The sequence below is a fragment of the Triturus cristatus genome, chromosome 4_1 (assembly GCF_964204655.1).
Source record: "Triturus cristatus chromosome 4_1, aTriCri1.1, whole genome shotgun sequence".
NCBI lineage: Eukaryota > Metazoa > Chordata > Amphibia > Caudata > Salamandridae > Triturus > Triturus cristatus.
Window position 1 is genome coordinate 302913533 of NC_140585.1, and position 17249 is coordinate 302930781.

A 17249-nucleotide genomic window follows, 5' to 3' on the forward strand; every position below is an offset into this window, starting at 1 on the left:
AGCAACGGGGCAGATGTCAAGGATTAGCTTTTAGCAGTTAGTTTGCAAAAAAAAGTGGCAAAATTCAGACGAATGGATGATTTCGGGATGTTGTATTTTTAGCAAGTCAATGCCCTTAAATCGAATTTGTTAATGACAGAAGTTTGCAACAACCTCGAATATTTTATGGGTTTGGGAATCGTACGTGTAACAGCGTAAAATACTTTAATGCATAAAAATGCCTGTGTGTATAACTCACACACTGGTATGTCACCCGATAACTTAGCACAACTTTGCTTCTAGCAATATGATTTCCAGCCTATATTTAACTGGCAAATAAAAGTGACTTGTACATTTTAGTTAATCTTATAAACTAGGGGTTCAGTTAGCAATTTCACTATGGCTGTCATTCTGAAAATGTTATACTATTTCAAACCCTAAAATCCCTTTGTGCCAGCATTCCTGCCCCGCCCTACACCCCCTCTGACTAACAATCTACTCCTGTGTTTCTAGGCCTCTTCTCTCAGCCCTGCATACAAGGTGCACATGAATAATACTACTAGCTAATATCATGAGAGAGGAGTGTAAGTGGTAGGCTGGCATGGAGCAAGGAAATAGAGAAAGAGAAATTAGGGGAAACACCTTGATAAAGGGACAAATAGAAAAAGTGATTATGAGTGAAAGAAAAATTAAGGATGTGAAATAGCAGATGGGTATATAAAGAAAGACAGAAAGAAAGACTGGAAGGAAAGAAACATGAAAGGAAATAAGGGAGAAAAGGCAGGATGGAAGGGTGAAAGGAATAATGAAAGAATTAATGAATAGAGTAGTGGAAGAATTGATAGAGGAAATGTTGAAATGATGGATGGAAGAGTAAAAGATCAATTGTTTCAAGGGTGAATGAATTGAAGGGTGAAGAATAGATAGATTGGGAAGAGTGAAGGATGAATAGTTTAAATAATGTGTAGATTGATCCATGTATATAATGATTAATGGATGCATGAAAGAAAGGCTATAAATATGTATATATGAAAGGACTACAGTCTTCCGATTGCATCCACCTGTCAGGGATGGTGCTCAGCAGTGGGAGCATGTCCCACTATAAAAATGCAAACAGCCCTGCATCATGGCCACACACAGAGGAAAGCTCACATTCTCAGATATAGTTGCCGTAGTAGTTTATTCAAAAGTTTATTCAAAAGACTGACGTGTTTCTACCGGAACAGTCTTTTTGGTGTTATTTCTGATATTTATATGTGTCGATCGTCTTCATTGCTTAATTTTACTCGCAAGAAAGTGTCACTCATAATCGTTGAAATGTCACTCATAATTACACTGAAATCATGAAAATGTCACACATGGCAATCTGAAACCTTGGCAGCTATGCCCCCAGCAGCCCCCGTTTTCCAGCCTCCAGGGGCCCCATCAGCGCTGTAGCGCACACAGGCAGCACTACACTCTCTCGCCGGCGTTAGTTGCAACAGTGAGTTGCCTCATAACAGTCCTACTTCATAAATTGTACATTTACTGCTGTAGTATGAAAATGCATTTCATGAAAAGGAATATAAAGTAGGGTTGCCAAAAGAAAAATGCCAGCCATGTGTTTAAAGAGCCTGGAAAGACCTCCTCTTGGCACTAAATAAGGTTATAAATAAAACAGTTTGTAATGTGACTTTTCTGTCTTTGTTCCCTTTAATTATCAGTCATGGATCTCATCATTCAGGTAGCCCCAGAAGACAATTAAAGTGGATTCTATTTATATTTGCTGTTAGAGGTATGCACAGATAAGTGCTGACAATACGGCTTTAGGTGACTGCTTATTTCGTTGGTGGGGCAAAGTGGTAGGTGGTGGGCTGGGCCGCTGGGGGGGGCCCCCTCATGGTGCTTTGCAGGGGGGCCCCCTCAAGTTTCGTTACGCCACTGGGACCCCCTCGTGGCCATTGTCAAAAGCCATGGACTCAACATCGTCTCCTAAGCCGATGACATCCAGCTGATCCGCTCTCCCTCACTAATGAACCCACAGATGATAAATTTAACTTTCACAGCAGGATGAAGGCAATTGCCACCTGGATAAAAGATAGCTGCCTCAAGCGCAACTCGGACAAGACTGAAGTACTCATCCTGGGACCCACCCCTCAGTGTGGGATGACTCCTGGTGGCCCGCTGCATTAGGAACCCCCCACAGACCATGTACAAAAGCTCAACATCATACTGGACTCATCGCTCACAATGAACCGCCAGATCAATGTCATCTCCTCATCATGTTTCCACATGCTTTGCCTGCTTTGAAAGACAATCAGATGGATCCCCACTGAATCCAGAAAGACAGTCACCTACACACTCATCACTAACAGACTTGACTACGGTAACGCATTCTACGCCAGCGTCACTCAGAAACAGCTCAGGAAACTACAGAGCGTTCAGAACGCTGCAGCCAGACTGGTCCTTGACATCCCTCGCAGCAACCACATAACACAAAGTCTCTGTCAACTCCACTAGCTCCCAGTCAATAAAAGAATCACCTTCAAGCTCCTCACGCATTCCTACCAGGCTCTCCACGATGCAGGAACAGCAAAACTGAACCATCACCTCTCATTCCATGCAACCGCTAAACAACTTTGCTCCGCCCAACTCGCCCTTGCCACCTTGCCACGGATTCACAAGACCAGAAGCAGAGGAAAATCATTCTCCTACCTCGCCACCAAGACCTGGAACACCCTGCCCCTCCACCTCAGGCAATCGTCGTCGCTGATACAATTCAGGAAGGATCTCAAGACCTGGCTCTTCGACTGAACCTCGATGCCCAGACGGATCAGCAGCCCACCTCAGCGCTCCGAGACCCTCACTGGTGAGTAGCCACGCTACACAAGCGCCTGATTGTTTGATTGATTGATTGAGCCGATAGTGGGGTCTGATAGGTTATCCTCCCACTCCATCCCAGAGCCTGTAGGGTGACATTCCATAGTGTTATAACTGTTCTGGCTGTTGGGACTACTGGAGACAGCAAACCCTCATACCGAAAATTTAGTATGCTTCCACCCCCCTCCCACATTGCCCATCCCTCACTATTGTAGGATGGCTCTGACTTTACATCAAATAGCCAGTCACTGATCACTAGCAAGTGTAACACCCAGTAGTATAAAAACGCCCAGGCCTCTGTCAAATGGTGACTTACAGAACTTAGCTATACTGAACATGGGGTACAATTATTTCACAAAAAGGAGCCTATTTCATATGTTAGTGTTCTGGAAAAGGAAACTGGTGATTTAGGTGGGATTTTTTGTAATGTGCATGGTATTTAGAGAGGGTGTCATCTTGAAGAGGGCAAACCTACCAATGAATTAAATTGGAAAAGTCCAGTGTGAGAGCTGTCTCTCCACCTCTTGCAAATGTGAATGAGGTGCGCAGACACAAAAGCACGCAAATAGACAACACCGTTTGTCACCATGGTTTTGAGGCCTGGGAAATCCAGCTGCCCTCGCATACACTGCCCACTATGTTATGTTATGTTATCTTAGCTTGTAAAGCGCGACAGCTGACCCAGCAAGGGGGCTTCCCAGCGCTAATGCAGGAAAGACAAACACAGCAGAAAGCCCACCAGAAAAACTAAGGGGCAGGGAAAAGATAGGTTTTAATGGCCTTTCTAAAAGCCAAGTAGTTGTCAAGGCCACGGATCTGCACAGGGAGTGAGTTCCAAAGGATGGCGTCTCTGTAGCGAAAGGAGCGGCCGCCAGACCAAACTCTACGGGGTCAGGGAACCACCACCAAATGCTGACCCTGTGAGCGAAGATGTCGTGAAGTGACATAAGGCAGCAAGAGATCAGCCAGAATGGGAGGCGAGGCCAATTTCAAAACCTTGAAGGCGATGCATAAGGCTTTGAATTCAATGCGTCTGGCTACAGATAGCCAGGCCAGATGGCGAATAGCATTAGACACAGAGCAGAATTTGCAGAGACCTAGAAGTGTTCTGGCGGCAGCATTCTGTGCCCTTTGCAGCCTCAGGACCTCCGCCTTGTTGGACCCTAAATAAAGGGAGCAGGCATAGTCAAGTCTAGATAAGACCGTCGCCTGAATGATGACCTGACGAGTAGAGGTGTCGAAAAGGCCTAACAGTGGTCTAAGCCCCCGAAGGAGTCCAAAACATGTCCCGGACGTTTTTTTCGTTTGGACTTGATAGTTCAAGGAGGAATCAAGCCATACCCCGAGGTTTTTTACTACCTGTTTAGGGGAAGGGGGCTTACCGAGGCTAGTTGGCCACCAGAGATCACTCCACCGACCATGGTCCCTACCCACTAACAATACCTCAGATTTATTAGAGTTCAGTTGGAGGCAGTTGCTGTTCATCCACTCGGCCACCGCTGCAAGGTCGCCCTGAAACTTAAGGGCGTCCTGCTCGGTTTAATTAGAGAGTGCCACCACCAACTGAGTATTGTCAGCGTAGGAGATCATGGTCAGACCTCTGCTGCTGGCAACTGCTGCTAGAGGCTGAACATATATATTGAACAATAGGGGACTGAGGGAGGAGCCCTGAGGCACCCCTTGTTTAACTGGATGTTTGCCAGAGGCAAACGGGGGGGCAATAACCGTAAATGACCTCTCATGGAGAAATGAGCCCAGCCACTCCAAAGCCGAGCCCAAAATTCCAGCCTCCGCAAGGCGTCTCAGCATTATATTGGGAATATGCAGGGCCTACTCCAGTTCACACATAGGTGTACTCCCCAAATGTTTCAAGTATTAGTGCCCTAGGATCCGATACGTCCAGCTGCCCTAAATAAATGAGCAGGTCATCCACATAAAGGGAGACACAGTCCTCCACTCAGCTGCCCATCTACATCCCTTTACTCCTGAATCCACTCTGAGCTGTGTGGCCAACTGCTCTATGGCCACAGCTAAAACCAGGGGTGGAAATAGGCAACCCTACCTGTGCCACATAGGACAGGAATGGGGTCCAGCATAACATTATTCACCCGAACAAAGGCAGCGGGGTCTGTGTTGAGTAGCTCAGTGTACTCCAGGAAGTTTGGCCTCGGTCCTAGATTCTCTAGCAAGGCAAATAGGTACATCCAAGCAAGGTATTGAAGGCCTTCTCAAAATCGGTTTGCAATATTGTAGCTGAGAATTGAAAGTGTCAGGCAAGTGAGAGTGCATTGTGTAGGTGATGTATATCATGTCTCACTGCGTGCTGGGGGATAAAGCCTCTTTGGTCTTCCTAGCCACAACCCACAGTCACCATAGCGGCAAGGCAGGTCGTAAGAAAATGCACTAGAATTTTAGCTTCAATAATAATAAAAGATATTGGTTGATAATAGCCACAAGTGTGTCCGCCCAACCCACCTTGGGTATCACCCTATAGTTGTCTCCACTCGTTCCTCGGCCGGGTACCTTTCTCTCTCATAGACCCATAGAGGTCCAGTAGGTGTTGAGTCCACTGAAATACACTGACTTTATATAGTTTAACAGGCAACACCAGGCCAAGAGGTAGGTTTCCCTTGTTGCAACTGGTTGAGCGTATTTTCCATTTCTTCCCATGCAGTCTCTCCAGTCAGTGATTCTGAGGCTGACAGGGGTCAATTCAGTAGGGAAGAAAAAAGTAAATGTAAAGCGCTCGAAAGACGCTGGAGGAAGGATTATTCAATCAAATCCAAACTTGCCTATAAAACGGCAATAAGAGCCTGTCACTCTTCGTGCAACACTGCAAAAGCTGAATATGTGAATATCACCATAAATAATGCACAGAATAATTCCTAAAACTCTGTTCAAAGTAGTTAGAAATTTGTCTGGCACAGATACTCTTCCCAGCCTTCCTACTCTTACAGAAACACAGTGGGCCCGATTCACAGAACTAACTTAAGACAAAATCCTAAACTTACTACCATTTTGGTATTCACAGAAGGCACTTACTCATTTTGGTATTCACAGAAGACACTTACTCACTTCGGTATTCACAGAAGTTAGGAGTCCTAACTTTAGGACTCCTAAATGCCTTCTGTGAATACCGAAAGTCTTAAAATTAGGATTTTTCTCAGTTTAGTAGTCCTAAAGTTAGGACTCCTAACTTTACTACTACTAAACTAAATAGTAAAACTAAATCCATTGCTATATCTTCAGGGTTTACTATTTTGATTGTGTCTAATTCACAGCAGTTATTCAGTCCCCTGCTGCTGCTAGTTGTGTTCACTATCAAGGCTTCCATTTCCAGAAGCTGCTGCCCACTCCCCTGAAGTTTTGCAATATATGCGATCATCCTACCCCTGACTGCAGGTTTAAAGGCTTCACCATCTGCAGTCGGGGAGCCCACTGCTCTTCGGTGATACAAAAGGAGGACTTCTCCTTGGTATATTTTACATTTATTATGTAGCCCACATGGATTTATCCACCACATCAAAGCATCACACTGAGTGGTGCCTGGTCAGATAAACCCCTACCATAAACTGCATGTCTACAACACAGACCACATGTGTGGCCGGGAGCTGCAGACACTTCACTCGGTGCAGGACCCGAGACCTGGTCTTCAGGCGGCCTCCTGCTACCTGGGCCCACAGCTGATCCTCCTACCAGAAAAATGCCCCGAGAGACCAGCCAAAGCCTCCTCAGCACACTCCCCTTCCTAGGCCACCACAGCCAACATGTTCAACCTCATGACCTAAGGTTATCACTGTTGCTGATGGCACGGGCCACAAATCTACGATGTCTCTTCTTGGGTGGTGGAAAACAGAGTTTGTGGCTTTGAGTCAGGCAGCAAGGATATAGGATATTAGGGCATGAGGCGGGACCCTCAGCCGAACTTATCTGCTATCATGGTGGTCTTAGGTTCTTGATTTTATATGTGAAACTGTATAAATGGGTGACGTCAGCAGTGATTGAAAGATGGGCGAGACTGGTGCAGGAGTCAGTAGCTTTATAATGATTCAAAGATCATTTAGTACTGGAAGCCATGCTTAGGAAGTTTTTTTGCATCGGGCCCTAGGAGCGAAGATATCTTGAAGACAGCTAATTGGTCAAGTTCTGTATGTTTCTGAGACATTACTTCAGGGTAAGTGGCACAAGAATTTTTCAGTTTGGTGATATGAGAATCTGGATTTCATGAAAGGCACAGATGCTAGAATTATCTCTTCCGATTTCACCTATATGGTGCTTGAATACATTAAATAACAGAAAATAGATTGAGGGAATATAAGAGGAACAAAAAATGAAGTAGAAATGTAAAGAATGTAAATCTAGTGAGGGTAGGGGAAAAAATTAAAAAGAGAAAAAGGCCCATATTGGTACTTGATTATCTTTGCCTTTGAAAATGCCAGTAAGAGAAAAAGTCAAGAGACAAGGGAATGAACAGGAGGATGGTATATATTGGCTTGACAAAGGTACAAGTAAGAAGAAGTGGACCTTTGGAGTAATCAGAGAGGGAACATCTTAGCTAATAGGGTGTTTATGTCAGCCAATTGAAGGGCCCGATTCACAGAACTAACTTAAGACAAAATCCTAAACTTACTACCATTTTGGTATTCACAGAAGGCACTTACTCATTTTGGTATTCACAGAAGGCACTTACTCATTTTGGTATTCACAGAAGTTAGGAGTCCTAAGTTTAGGACTCCTAAATGCCTTCTGTGAATACCGAAAGTCTTAAAATTAGGATTTTTCACAGTTTAGTAGTAGTATAGTTAGGACTCCTAACTTTAGGACTCCTAAATGCCTTCTGTGAAAACCGAAAGTCTTAAAATTAGGATTTTTCTCAATTTAGTAGTAGTAAAGTTAGGACTCCTAAATGCCTTCTGTGAATACCGAAAGCCTTAAAATTAGGATTTTTCTCAGTTTAGTAGTAGTATAGTTAGGACTCCTAACTTTAGGACTCCTAAATGCCTTCTCTGAATACCGAAAGTCTTAAAATTAGGATTTTTCTCAATTTAGTAGTAGTAAACTTAGGAATCCTAACTTTAGGACTCCTAAATGCCTTCTGTGAATACCGAAAGCCTTAAAATTAGGATTTTTCTGAGTTTAGTAGTAGTAAAGTTAGGAGTCCTAAATTTAGGACTCCTAAACTGAGAAAAATCCTAATTTTAAGACTTTCGGTATTCACAGAAGGCATTTAGGAGTCCTAAAGTTAGGACTCCTAACTTCTGTGAATACCGAAGTGAGTAAGTGTCTTCTGTGAATACCAAAATGAGTAAGTGTCTTCTGTGAATACGAAAATGGTAGTAAGTTTAGGATTTTGTCTTAAGTTAGTTCTGTGAATCGGGCCCGAAGTGTTCTAGTTGTAAAGTTTCTGTTGTGTTATGTACGTTTCTTTTAAGGTAGTTTAGTGCAGTAATTTAAGAGGTACGCCTCAATTACTCCTCACATAATGTCATTCCATGCTGACATTCCCCCCAAGATGGAATTCTCCTTATATCCTCTGCACCCACCTGTTATCAAATGCTGTGACATCATTCAGTTGCTTCCGGTAGCTCGCGAGCAAAACCCAGTCTGAACAGTTAGGCGGTGGCGGTCCCACTGGAGGAGGTCTTGCAAACTTGAACAGGACCTTATCGGTATTGCCAAAGCAAATGTAGCAATCAGGTAAGTATGATGCCTCCTTTACCAGCCAGTCAATGTTCACCATGGTATAATCATGCAAGTGCAAAGCTGCTCCTACAGGGGTAAGGAAGAGGTGGACATGGGATGAGATTGAGGTTACGGCTCAAAACTAGAACTTGAAAGAAGTCCAACTTATATCAATCAGTTATGCCACATCTCTTTAAATTACCTATAGTTATTACATCTGAACACACAGTCCAAGATAAGAATTGGATCTACTCACATGAAAAATAGGCAGAAATAAAATAGATAACTCCATAAAAGAAGATCTTTGTTAGAGATAAGAGATAGTCTTGGTCAGAGAAATGCAAATTCAACGCAAATCTATCTAGAAAACATTCCTCGAGGAATCCTTTACTTACATATTCACAACCCATCACTACAAAACCTGTTCAGCTTTTCCTTCCTCCCTCCAAACTCCTAATATTCTGAATATCCTCAGGTTTTTGGTAAGACCGTCTGTATGCCTTGGAATCCCAGCACAAGAGTGTCTAATGAGTATGACTTCTGAGTATGCTTCTTAAATAATGATCATACCATCACCAGCCCCTTTGACCCCTGTAAACTGACAGAGAATGAGATATATGTTTAAAGGAAGAATATTGTAATGAAAAAATAGTATTATGATGAATTCAATCAATAATTCATTATAACAGATTTTTTCCATTTTCCATTAGGTAAACAACAATGACAAACACAGAATGTAAATTACTGTACTGATTAAAATGTGGCTCTAGCCCAAACCCTAACCCTTGCTCTTATCTGAACTGTACTCCTTTCACCAAGCCCAACGATCACCCTTCTACGCACCTCAGTCCCACGTTGGACCTTAAAAAAATACTATTTTTTAAACACTTTACTTGTAATTTTGTTTCCGTGAATGAACATAGATGATACATTCAATACAGTGGAATTGATCTGAGCCATCAAACAGTAAGCCATTTTACACAATGAGCACCTTTAGGTTATGTGCCCAGTAATTTCTGGCACAAGGCAATAGCCATTGGATCTAGCAGCACATACAGCAAGGTGGGTCAGCTAGACTCTGAGGTGGCGGTCTGGGATGGCAACAAGACTAACCCTGGGTGTAGTTTGCGTAGTAGCACTACACATAGCTATGCAAAGTACACTTTGAACTACGCTCAGTTTCACATAGTGCATAGCTGTTAGCACTGTGTGTTTGTCTGCTCTGAGCAATAATTGCAAACAGCATCTTGTACAGTGCAAGTTATAATAAAAAAGTATTTCTGTCTTTATATACTAAAATGCATATAGTTATTTCACAAAAGTGAAAATAATAAATTAGCAAGCAGTGAGAGAGGTGATGATTTTGGGATCCTCCCTAACCTAGGGAGAGAACCAAGCAGATGCCTTGAAAACAAAAAGCACATCTTCTTGAACGATTCGGTGGTGGTCCCATCCTCTTAGGACCACCCCAAGCACAGTTATTGGCAAAACTACAATCCCAACCAAAGGCCCTGCATAGCATTATGGGACGAGATTAGCAGTGGGCAGTGAATATTATAGTATCCAATATCAAAATAATTCTACAAAGAGCTGCACTTCAACTAGTCGTTACTAGATGTCCCTCACGAGTCAAATGCAAAAGCATTGAAATTATTATTACATCAAGCTAAAGTTCCACTAGTCGTTACTAGATGTCCCTCACGAGTCAAATGCAAAAGCTTCATGAAAGGGTTTCAATGCTTTTGCATTTGACTCGTGAGGGACATCTAGTAACGACCAGTGGAACTGCAGCTCTTTGTAGAATTATTTTGATATTGGATACTATAATATTCACTGCCCACTGCTAATCTTGTCCCATAATGCTTTGCTGGGCCTTTGGTTGGGATTGTATTTTTGCCCATAACTGTGCTTGGGGTGGTCCTAGGGGGAAGGGACCACCACTGAATCGTTCACCAGCATGATATCCTCTTTGTGTTCCAGGCATCTGTTTGGTTCTCCCCCTAGGTTAGGGGGGACCCCAAAATCATCACCTCTCTCATTGCCTAATATTTCCTTTCACAGTTTACTTTTGTGAATTGGTTATATGTATTTTAGCATGTAAAATTGCTTTATCAAAGCATTTGTGAGTATTGTTGATATTAATGCTACACTATGGTGCCGATCACAATCCGGTAAAAAATTCCCCCGTGCGACTCGTATCGGGTCTTTTTACCGTACGAATCGTACAAGTGCCGTACGAACTGGCAATCACGATTCGCATGGTAAAAAGTCCATACGAACCGCACTGGGAATCATTCCCCACACGTCCTCGGGTCGGAAAATGTGTCCGACACGTCCTCGGACGATTTACCTTACAAACGTGAAAAGCCAAGTCCGACCGAGGAATCACGATCCATCCCGTGCGTCCGAGCGTACAACCGTATGGAAAAAACACCGTCCGCACCGAACACCCATAGCAACCATGGAGACATGTGCCCGCATACGCGCCCAACACTCCCCCCAGCCCCCGTACGTCCGACACGTACCCCCCGTGTATGTATACCCCCACCCGTCTAGGTACACCCCAGTACGTTCCAGTCGTACCCCCACCCCAGGACGTGTCGTACCACCGTCAATGTACACCCCCCACCCCAGTACGTGTCGTACCCCCCGTGTACCTACACCCCAGTACGTTCCAGTCGTACCCCCACCCCAGTACGTGTCGTACCCCCCGTGTACCTACACCCCAGTACGTTCCAGTCGTACCCCCACCCCTGGACGTGTCGTACCCCCCGTGTACCTACACCCCAGTACGTTCCAGTCGTACCCCCACCCCAGTACGTGTCGTACCCCCCGTGTACCTACACCCCAGTACGTTCCAGTCGTACCCCCACCCCTGGACGTGTCGTACCCCCCGTGTACCTACACCCAAGTACGTTCCAGTCGTACCCCCACCCCAGGACGTGTCGTACCACCGTCAATGTACACCCCCCCACCCCTGTACGTGTCGTACCCCCGTGTACCCCCACCCCAGTACGTTCGAGTCGTACCCCCACCCCAGGACGTGTCGTACCCCCCCGTGTACCTACACCCAAGTACGTTCCAGTCGTACCCCCACCCCAGGACGTGTCGTACCACCGTCAATGTACACCCCCCACCCCAGTACGTGTCGTACCCCCCGTGTACCTACACCCCAGTACGTTCCAGTCGTACCCCCACCCCAGTACGTGTCGTACCCCCCGTGTACCTACACCCCAGTACGTTCCAGTCGTACCCCCACCCCTGGACGTGTCGTACCCCCCGTGTACCTACACCCAAGTACGTTCCAGTCGTACCCCCACCCCAGGACGTGTCGTACCACCGTCAATGTACACCCCCCCACCCCTGTACGTGTCGTACCACCGTCTATGTACACCCCAGTACATTCCAGTCGTACCCCCACCCCAGTACGTGTCATACCCCCCGTGTACCTACACCCCAGTACGTTCCAGTCGTACCCCCACCCCAGTACGTGTCGTACCACCGTCAATGTACACCCCCCACCCCTGTACGTGTCGTACCCCCCGTGTACCTACACCCCAGTACGTTCCAGTCGTACCCCCACCCCAGGACGTGTCGTACCCCCCCGTGTACCTACACCCAAGTACGTTCCAGTCGTACCCCCACCCCTGGACGTGTCGTACCCCCCGTGTACCTACACCCAAGTACGTTCGAGTCGTACCCCCACCCCAGGACGTGTCATACCCCCCGTGTACCTACACCCCAGTACGTTCCAGTCGTACCCCCACCCCAGTACGTGTCGTACCCCCCGTGGACCTACACCCCAGTACGTTCCAGTCGTACCCCCACCCCAGTACGTGTCGTACCACCGTCAATGTACACCCCCCACCCCTGCACGCGTATGCGTACCCGTAGTGGTACGGACCGTACACTCGCATCTAGGCTCACTATCACTATGGGTCTGCACGCGTATGCGTACCCATAGTGGTACGGACCGTACACTCGCATCTACGCTCACTATCACTATGGGTCTGCACGCGTATGCGTACCCGTAGTGATAGTGAGCGTAGATGCGAGTGTTCGGTCCGTACCACTACGAGTACGCATACGCGTGCAGACCAAAAGTGATGGAGAGCGTAGGCATGCATGTACGGGCCGTTGCCATGCATTTGGGGTGCCCTAGGGCCACCACACGCACCGTACCTGTGTGTGATGCTCCAAATTACATGGGGGACAAGTATTAAGGCCTACATGCATGCTGGTTGTCATGGAGACCAAGTTCAAAATTGGAAATTGTTCTGGAAGGTGCACAGCAGAAGTCAGTTGGGATTTGTCTACTTTGTTGCAATGTGTTTGTGGGGCTGACATCATGCAGGAGAATGAAACCGATAGAGAACCCACAGACTGCTAGGTTTGAAGGGATTGGTGGAAACATAGGATGCAAATGTGAGTGACCAATCTCTCTGTACTCCTGTGCATGAGACTGGGCAGAAGGGCACATATAAGGCAGCCAGGTCCCATGAGGGAGCACTTGCCTGCACATCTTTGCATTCGTCGACCCAGCTGCTGCTACTGATTCCCTGGAACCATGTCAAGGGCTGTGGAGAGGACACAGCCATTCACCCTGGAGGAGAACATGGCTCTGCTGGATGTGATCCTCCCACAGTACTCCATGCTGTATGGGCGACCAGGTTATCAGGTGAGTGCATAGGCCACTGCCACAGACTGTCCCTATGTGGTGACTGTGACTTCTGCCATTGCGTCCAGGTGTAACACACATGCCATGTACTGTCGGGGGGGTCCCAGGGGGGGGGTGCCTGATGTCTCCCAGCAGTGCCCTGAGACAGGAGGGGTGGGGGCCTATCACTCACAGCAGTGCCCTGAGACAGGAGGGGTGGGGGCCTATCACTCACAGCAGTGCCCTGAGACAGGAGGGGTGTGTGCAGAGTCCTCCCAGCAGTGCCCTGAGACAGGAGGGGTGGGTGCAGAGTCCTCCCAGCAGTGCCCTGAGACAGGAGGGGTGGGTGTGGAGTCCTCACAGCAGTGCCCTGAGCCAGGAGGGGTGGGTGTGATGCACAGTGTGAGCCTAGATCATTGATTGTGACATTGCCATCATTCCACCTGTGTACCCACTGTGGCACGTACTGCTTTGTCCCTCACCAGGGGATGATGTCCCTATGACAAAGGTGCAATGCGTTGGCTGCATGACATGCCTTGTTGTTACCAGCTAATTTGTACCCATATGTCTCTCTGTGACATGTGGCTGGTGTATTGATGTGGTGTCACTTGTTCCTCCTCACAGGTAGGCGCCACTGCCAAGGAGCAGATCTGGCTGACCGCCGTCAGTGCCGTGAGGGGTGTGGATGGTCGGAGGCGGCGCCTGGCCCAGGTGAGGAAACGCTGGCAGGATATCCGGTGCTGGACGCGGAGGATTGCACGGCTCCTGCTGGGGGACTCACCTGAGAGCCACAAGAACCGCGTCCGCCGCCGTCTGAGCCACCTCCACAGGCGTGTGCTGCCGGTGGTCTTTCCAGACCTGGAGAGGCGCTTACAGGCGATGCAGCAGCCGGAAGGGGGTAGGTACATGTGTGTTTGTTGTGTGTCACCGGCATTTGTAAGGGCACAGTAGCATGAATCCACTGGCAGGGTTTAAAGGTGCTGTGCAGATCCTGTTTGGCCCAGTATAGCGCTGTGCCCCTGCCACCCTTCCCCTCCTTGCAATGTGTTCCCTGGTCTGTGTGTAGTCACTCCTTCCCAGGGTAATGTAGGCTGGCGCTTTGTCCACGGGAACAATGTCTGTAGCATCATGTGTGGGGGTGGTGTGTAACAGGTTGTGGGACCTTGCCTGTGCACTGTCAAGTTCACTGCATGTGGGTTCCATGTCAGTTGGCACTGATGCTGACTCCAGACATGGGAGTTGGTCTCTCATGTGTCATGCCTTACAGCGCGCATGTCCTATGTAGTGGCCTGTGACATGATGTGCATGACTGTGCGATACACATAGTGCAGGGATGGTGACGTGTGTTGCTGTCATTACCATTCAGTAGCATGTAGTTGCGTGCCCACTACTGTCCCCTGGGGCACCTTTTCCTCAGTGGTGTATGTGTCATCATGAACGTGGCCACTGTCAGTGTCTACAGCGTAAGTTGTGCTCTGTGCCATTGTCCCCTGTCACCATGTATATAGACGTGCTAATTTGTACAGGTGTCCACTGTGCAGCCTGACCTGATTGTCCTTCTTCATACTCACAGTTGCCAGTGCCTGTGTGTCTTGTTATACTCATCTGAGGATGGGCACTGGTACCTCATTATTTGTACAGGCGCACCTTGGCTGTTTGGCGTCCAATCTTGCTTTTTGCCTGCCCCTGTGTGTATCACCCAGACCATGAGATGTTGGTGCCACCTGTGTCTCCACAATTTGCCTCGTGTAGGGTCTTGTTGGGGCGGGCAATGCCTATGTGTTAAATCCTGATTACCACTTGCTGGGTCTGGGCAGTGTGTGATGTGCCTGGACACACACGCAATGTGCAGTGACCGAGTCATGTTGTGCATGTTTTCAGCATTACCTATGCAGCATGTGTCTCAAGTTCATGGATATGGTCCCTGGTCATCGGTATTTTCGCAAACGCTGTGTGGTGCAGATGCAGTGCTGGATTGTCCCCAGGACCTGGGTGCTATGTCAGACTCCTTTTCCTGTGTTTCGCTATTGTCTCATGCTCTCCATGGTATTTCAGTGGCATGGTGGCTCAACCAACTGTGTGTTGCATGCCCTACATCGGTACCCTGTTCAGTAGATGTTAGGGATCTTCGTTTTCAGGCCATGCAATGTTACCTATGTAGATTGGACTCATGTGACAGATGTGTACAGGTGTCTGAATAATTTCTGTCTCTCCACCCTGCCCACAGCATCGTCGGGGGACACAGAGGGAGACATGGACACAGACCAGGCGGAGGGACCGAGCACCAGTGCCAGCCGTGACATCGGGGCTGGCACATCGAGTGGGACAGAGGCGGAGGAGAGTGTGGCCGAGGACCTGTCGACTGGCACATCAGACTACGAAGCTGACAGGTCCGGGGACGATGTCTCCGAGTGGGCGGAGGCTGCACCAGCAGCTGACAGCGGAACAACACCTCGCACCGCCCCCTCAGTTCCCACCAGCCGCCTCCCACTTGCTCGTGTCCCTTCCCAGCGTGCCCGGTCACAGCATGTCTCCTTCCTGCCAGGCACCGCGCCCCCTGCCCCTGTCTCCACTGCTGCCGCCAATGCAGAGTCTGTGGACATCCAGCGGCAACTGCAGGTTGGTCAGGCTGCGATCCTTAATGTCCTCCATGCCCACGGCAAAACCCTCACCAACATCGAGGCTTTCTTGGAGGGCATTCATTCATCGCAGGCTGACCAACGCAACTTGCTGAGGTCCATCGACTCCACACTGACTGCAGCAGTGGGTCTCCTGCAGCGCGACCTCCCCCCACCTACCCCTGCCCCATCCACACTTCCCACTCCCATGCCTGTCACACGTACACCCAGACGTCGGCATGCACCCACATCAACGGACACGGGCACCACACCAGCAGGGAAGGTCCACCGCACTCCTCCTGACATGCACACACAGGGTGAGGTAGGCACACCCACTGGGTCGGGGGGCAAACGTGTGACACGCAGCCATAGTGGGAGTCCGCATTCCACCCAGTCCACTCCCTCCAAATCCCCTCCCCATAGCTCTCCTGGCCACATCTCCCCCAAGGACTCCTTCATGGCCGCTCTGTCCCTGAGCCCCACAGTTACACCACCACGCAAGCGGTCACGGAGGTCCCCGGTCAGGGTGGTTGAGTCTCCCCCCCTGTCTCCACCCTCCCCCGGTGGCGCTGCGACCCATCCCTCTGACCCCCCCTCCCTCCTTGGGGCCTGAGGTCCCTTCGGGTGCAGGGGACTCCCTGGATGACCTTGCAAAGGTGTGTAGTGCCATCCTGGCCTCCGCCTTTGGCACTGACCCACCCCCTGTGGTGGACTCCTCCATCCCTGCACCCACAACGCCGCCCCTTTGCCCTGATGTCCCTGCGGTGCCTGTTGCTCCCCCCCCCCCCTGATGCCCTCACCAGTGTGGAAGACGATGCCATTTGACTGTGCAGGCAAGGTAGGGGACACGCATCCCACTGTGTCCCCCATCCAGCTGAGAATCATTGACTGCCCTATGGGCTTTGTGAAGATTGAACTGCCTGCGATCCACGGACATTGTGCTCCTGCAGAATAAAGCTTAATTTTGTTTTCATTATCACACTACTGCTATGCTGGTATTGGTGTTGGTGGGGCTGCTACATGGTTTTGGGTGGTGTGTAAGGGTTTGGGTGTGTGGGATATGTAGTAGTGTACTGCTCATTGGTGGGACCCTGTGATCTGTGTGCCATCACAAGGTGTTGGCTAACTTTCTTTGTTCATGTAGGCAGTTACTGCATGGTGCACTTGTCCAAGGGTGTATTCCTTCCTCTGTGTACCCAGCTTTCTTCCCTGCAGGGTGTTCCCAATGTTTAGCGCAGAGCTGTGTCTACATGAGCTGTGTGTGTGACGGAGCCCTTCTACTTTGGCCATGCATGCAGGGCCATGTCTCCACCTGCGACAATCGTGGCATCCTTGGTGATCACTGTACTTGTGTGTGGAGTCTGTTGACATGAGTTCATGGGGACATGTTCCCTTGTAGCCAGTATGCATGTGGATAATTCTGGCCTCACACACATGTGTTACACCCCTCCAGT

General features: G+C 48.5%; 1 protein-coding gene across 1 annotated transcript in view; it reads right to left on the bottom strand.

The window, feature by feature from the left end:
• LOC146854821 (adenosine deaminase 2-like) overlaps positions 1 to 17249 on the bottom strand; it is a 447289-nt gene that overhangs the window by 308639 nt on the left and 121401 nt on the right. Inside the window, exon 3 of the mRNA XM_085652183.1 lies at positions 8382 to 8607. Coding sequence (XP_085508309.1) covers positions 8382 to 8607 — 226 coding nt within the window. The remainder of the gene's footprint in view (positions 1 to 8381; positions 8608 to 17249) is intronic.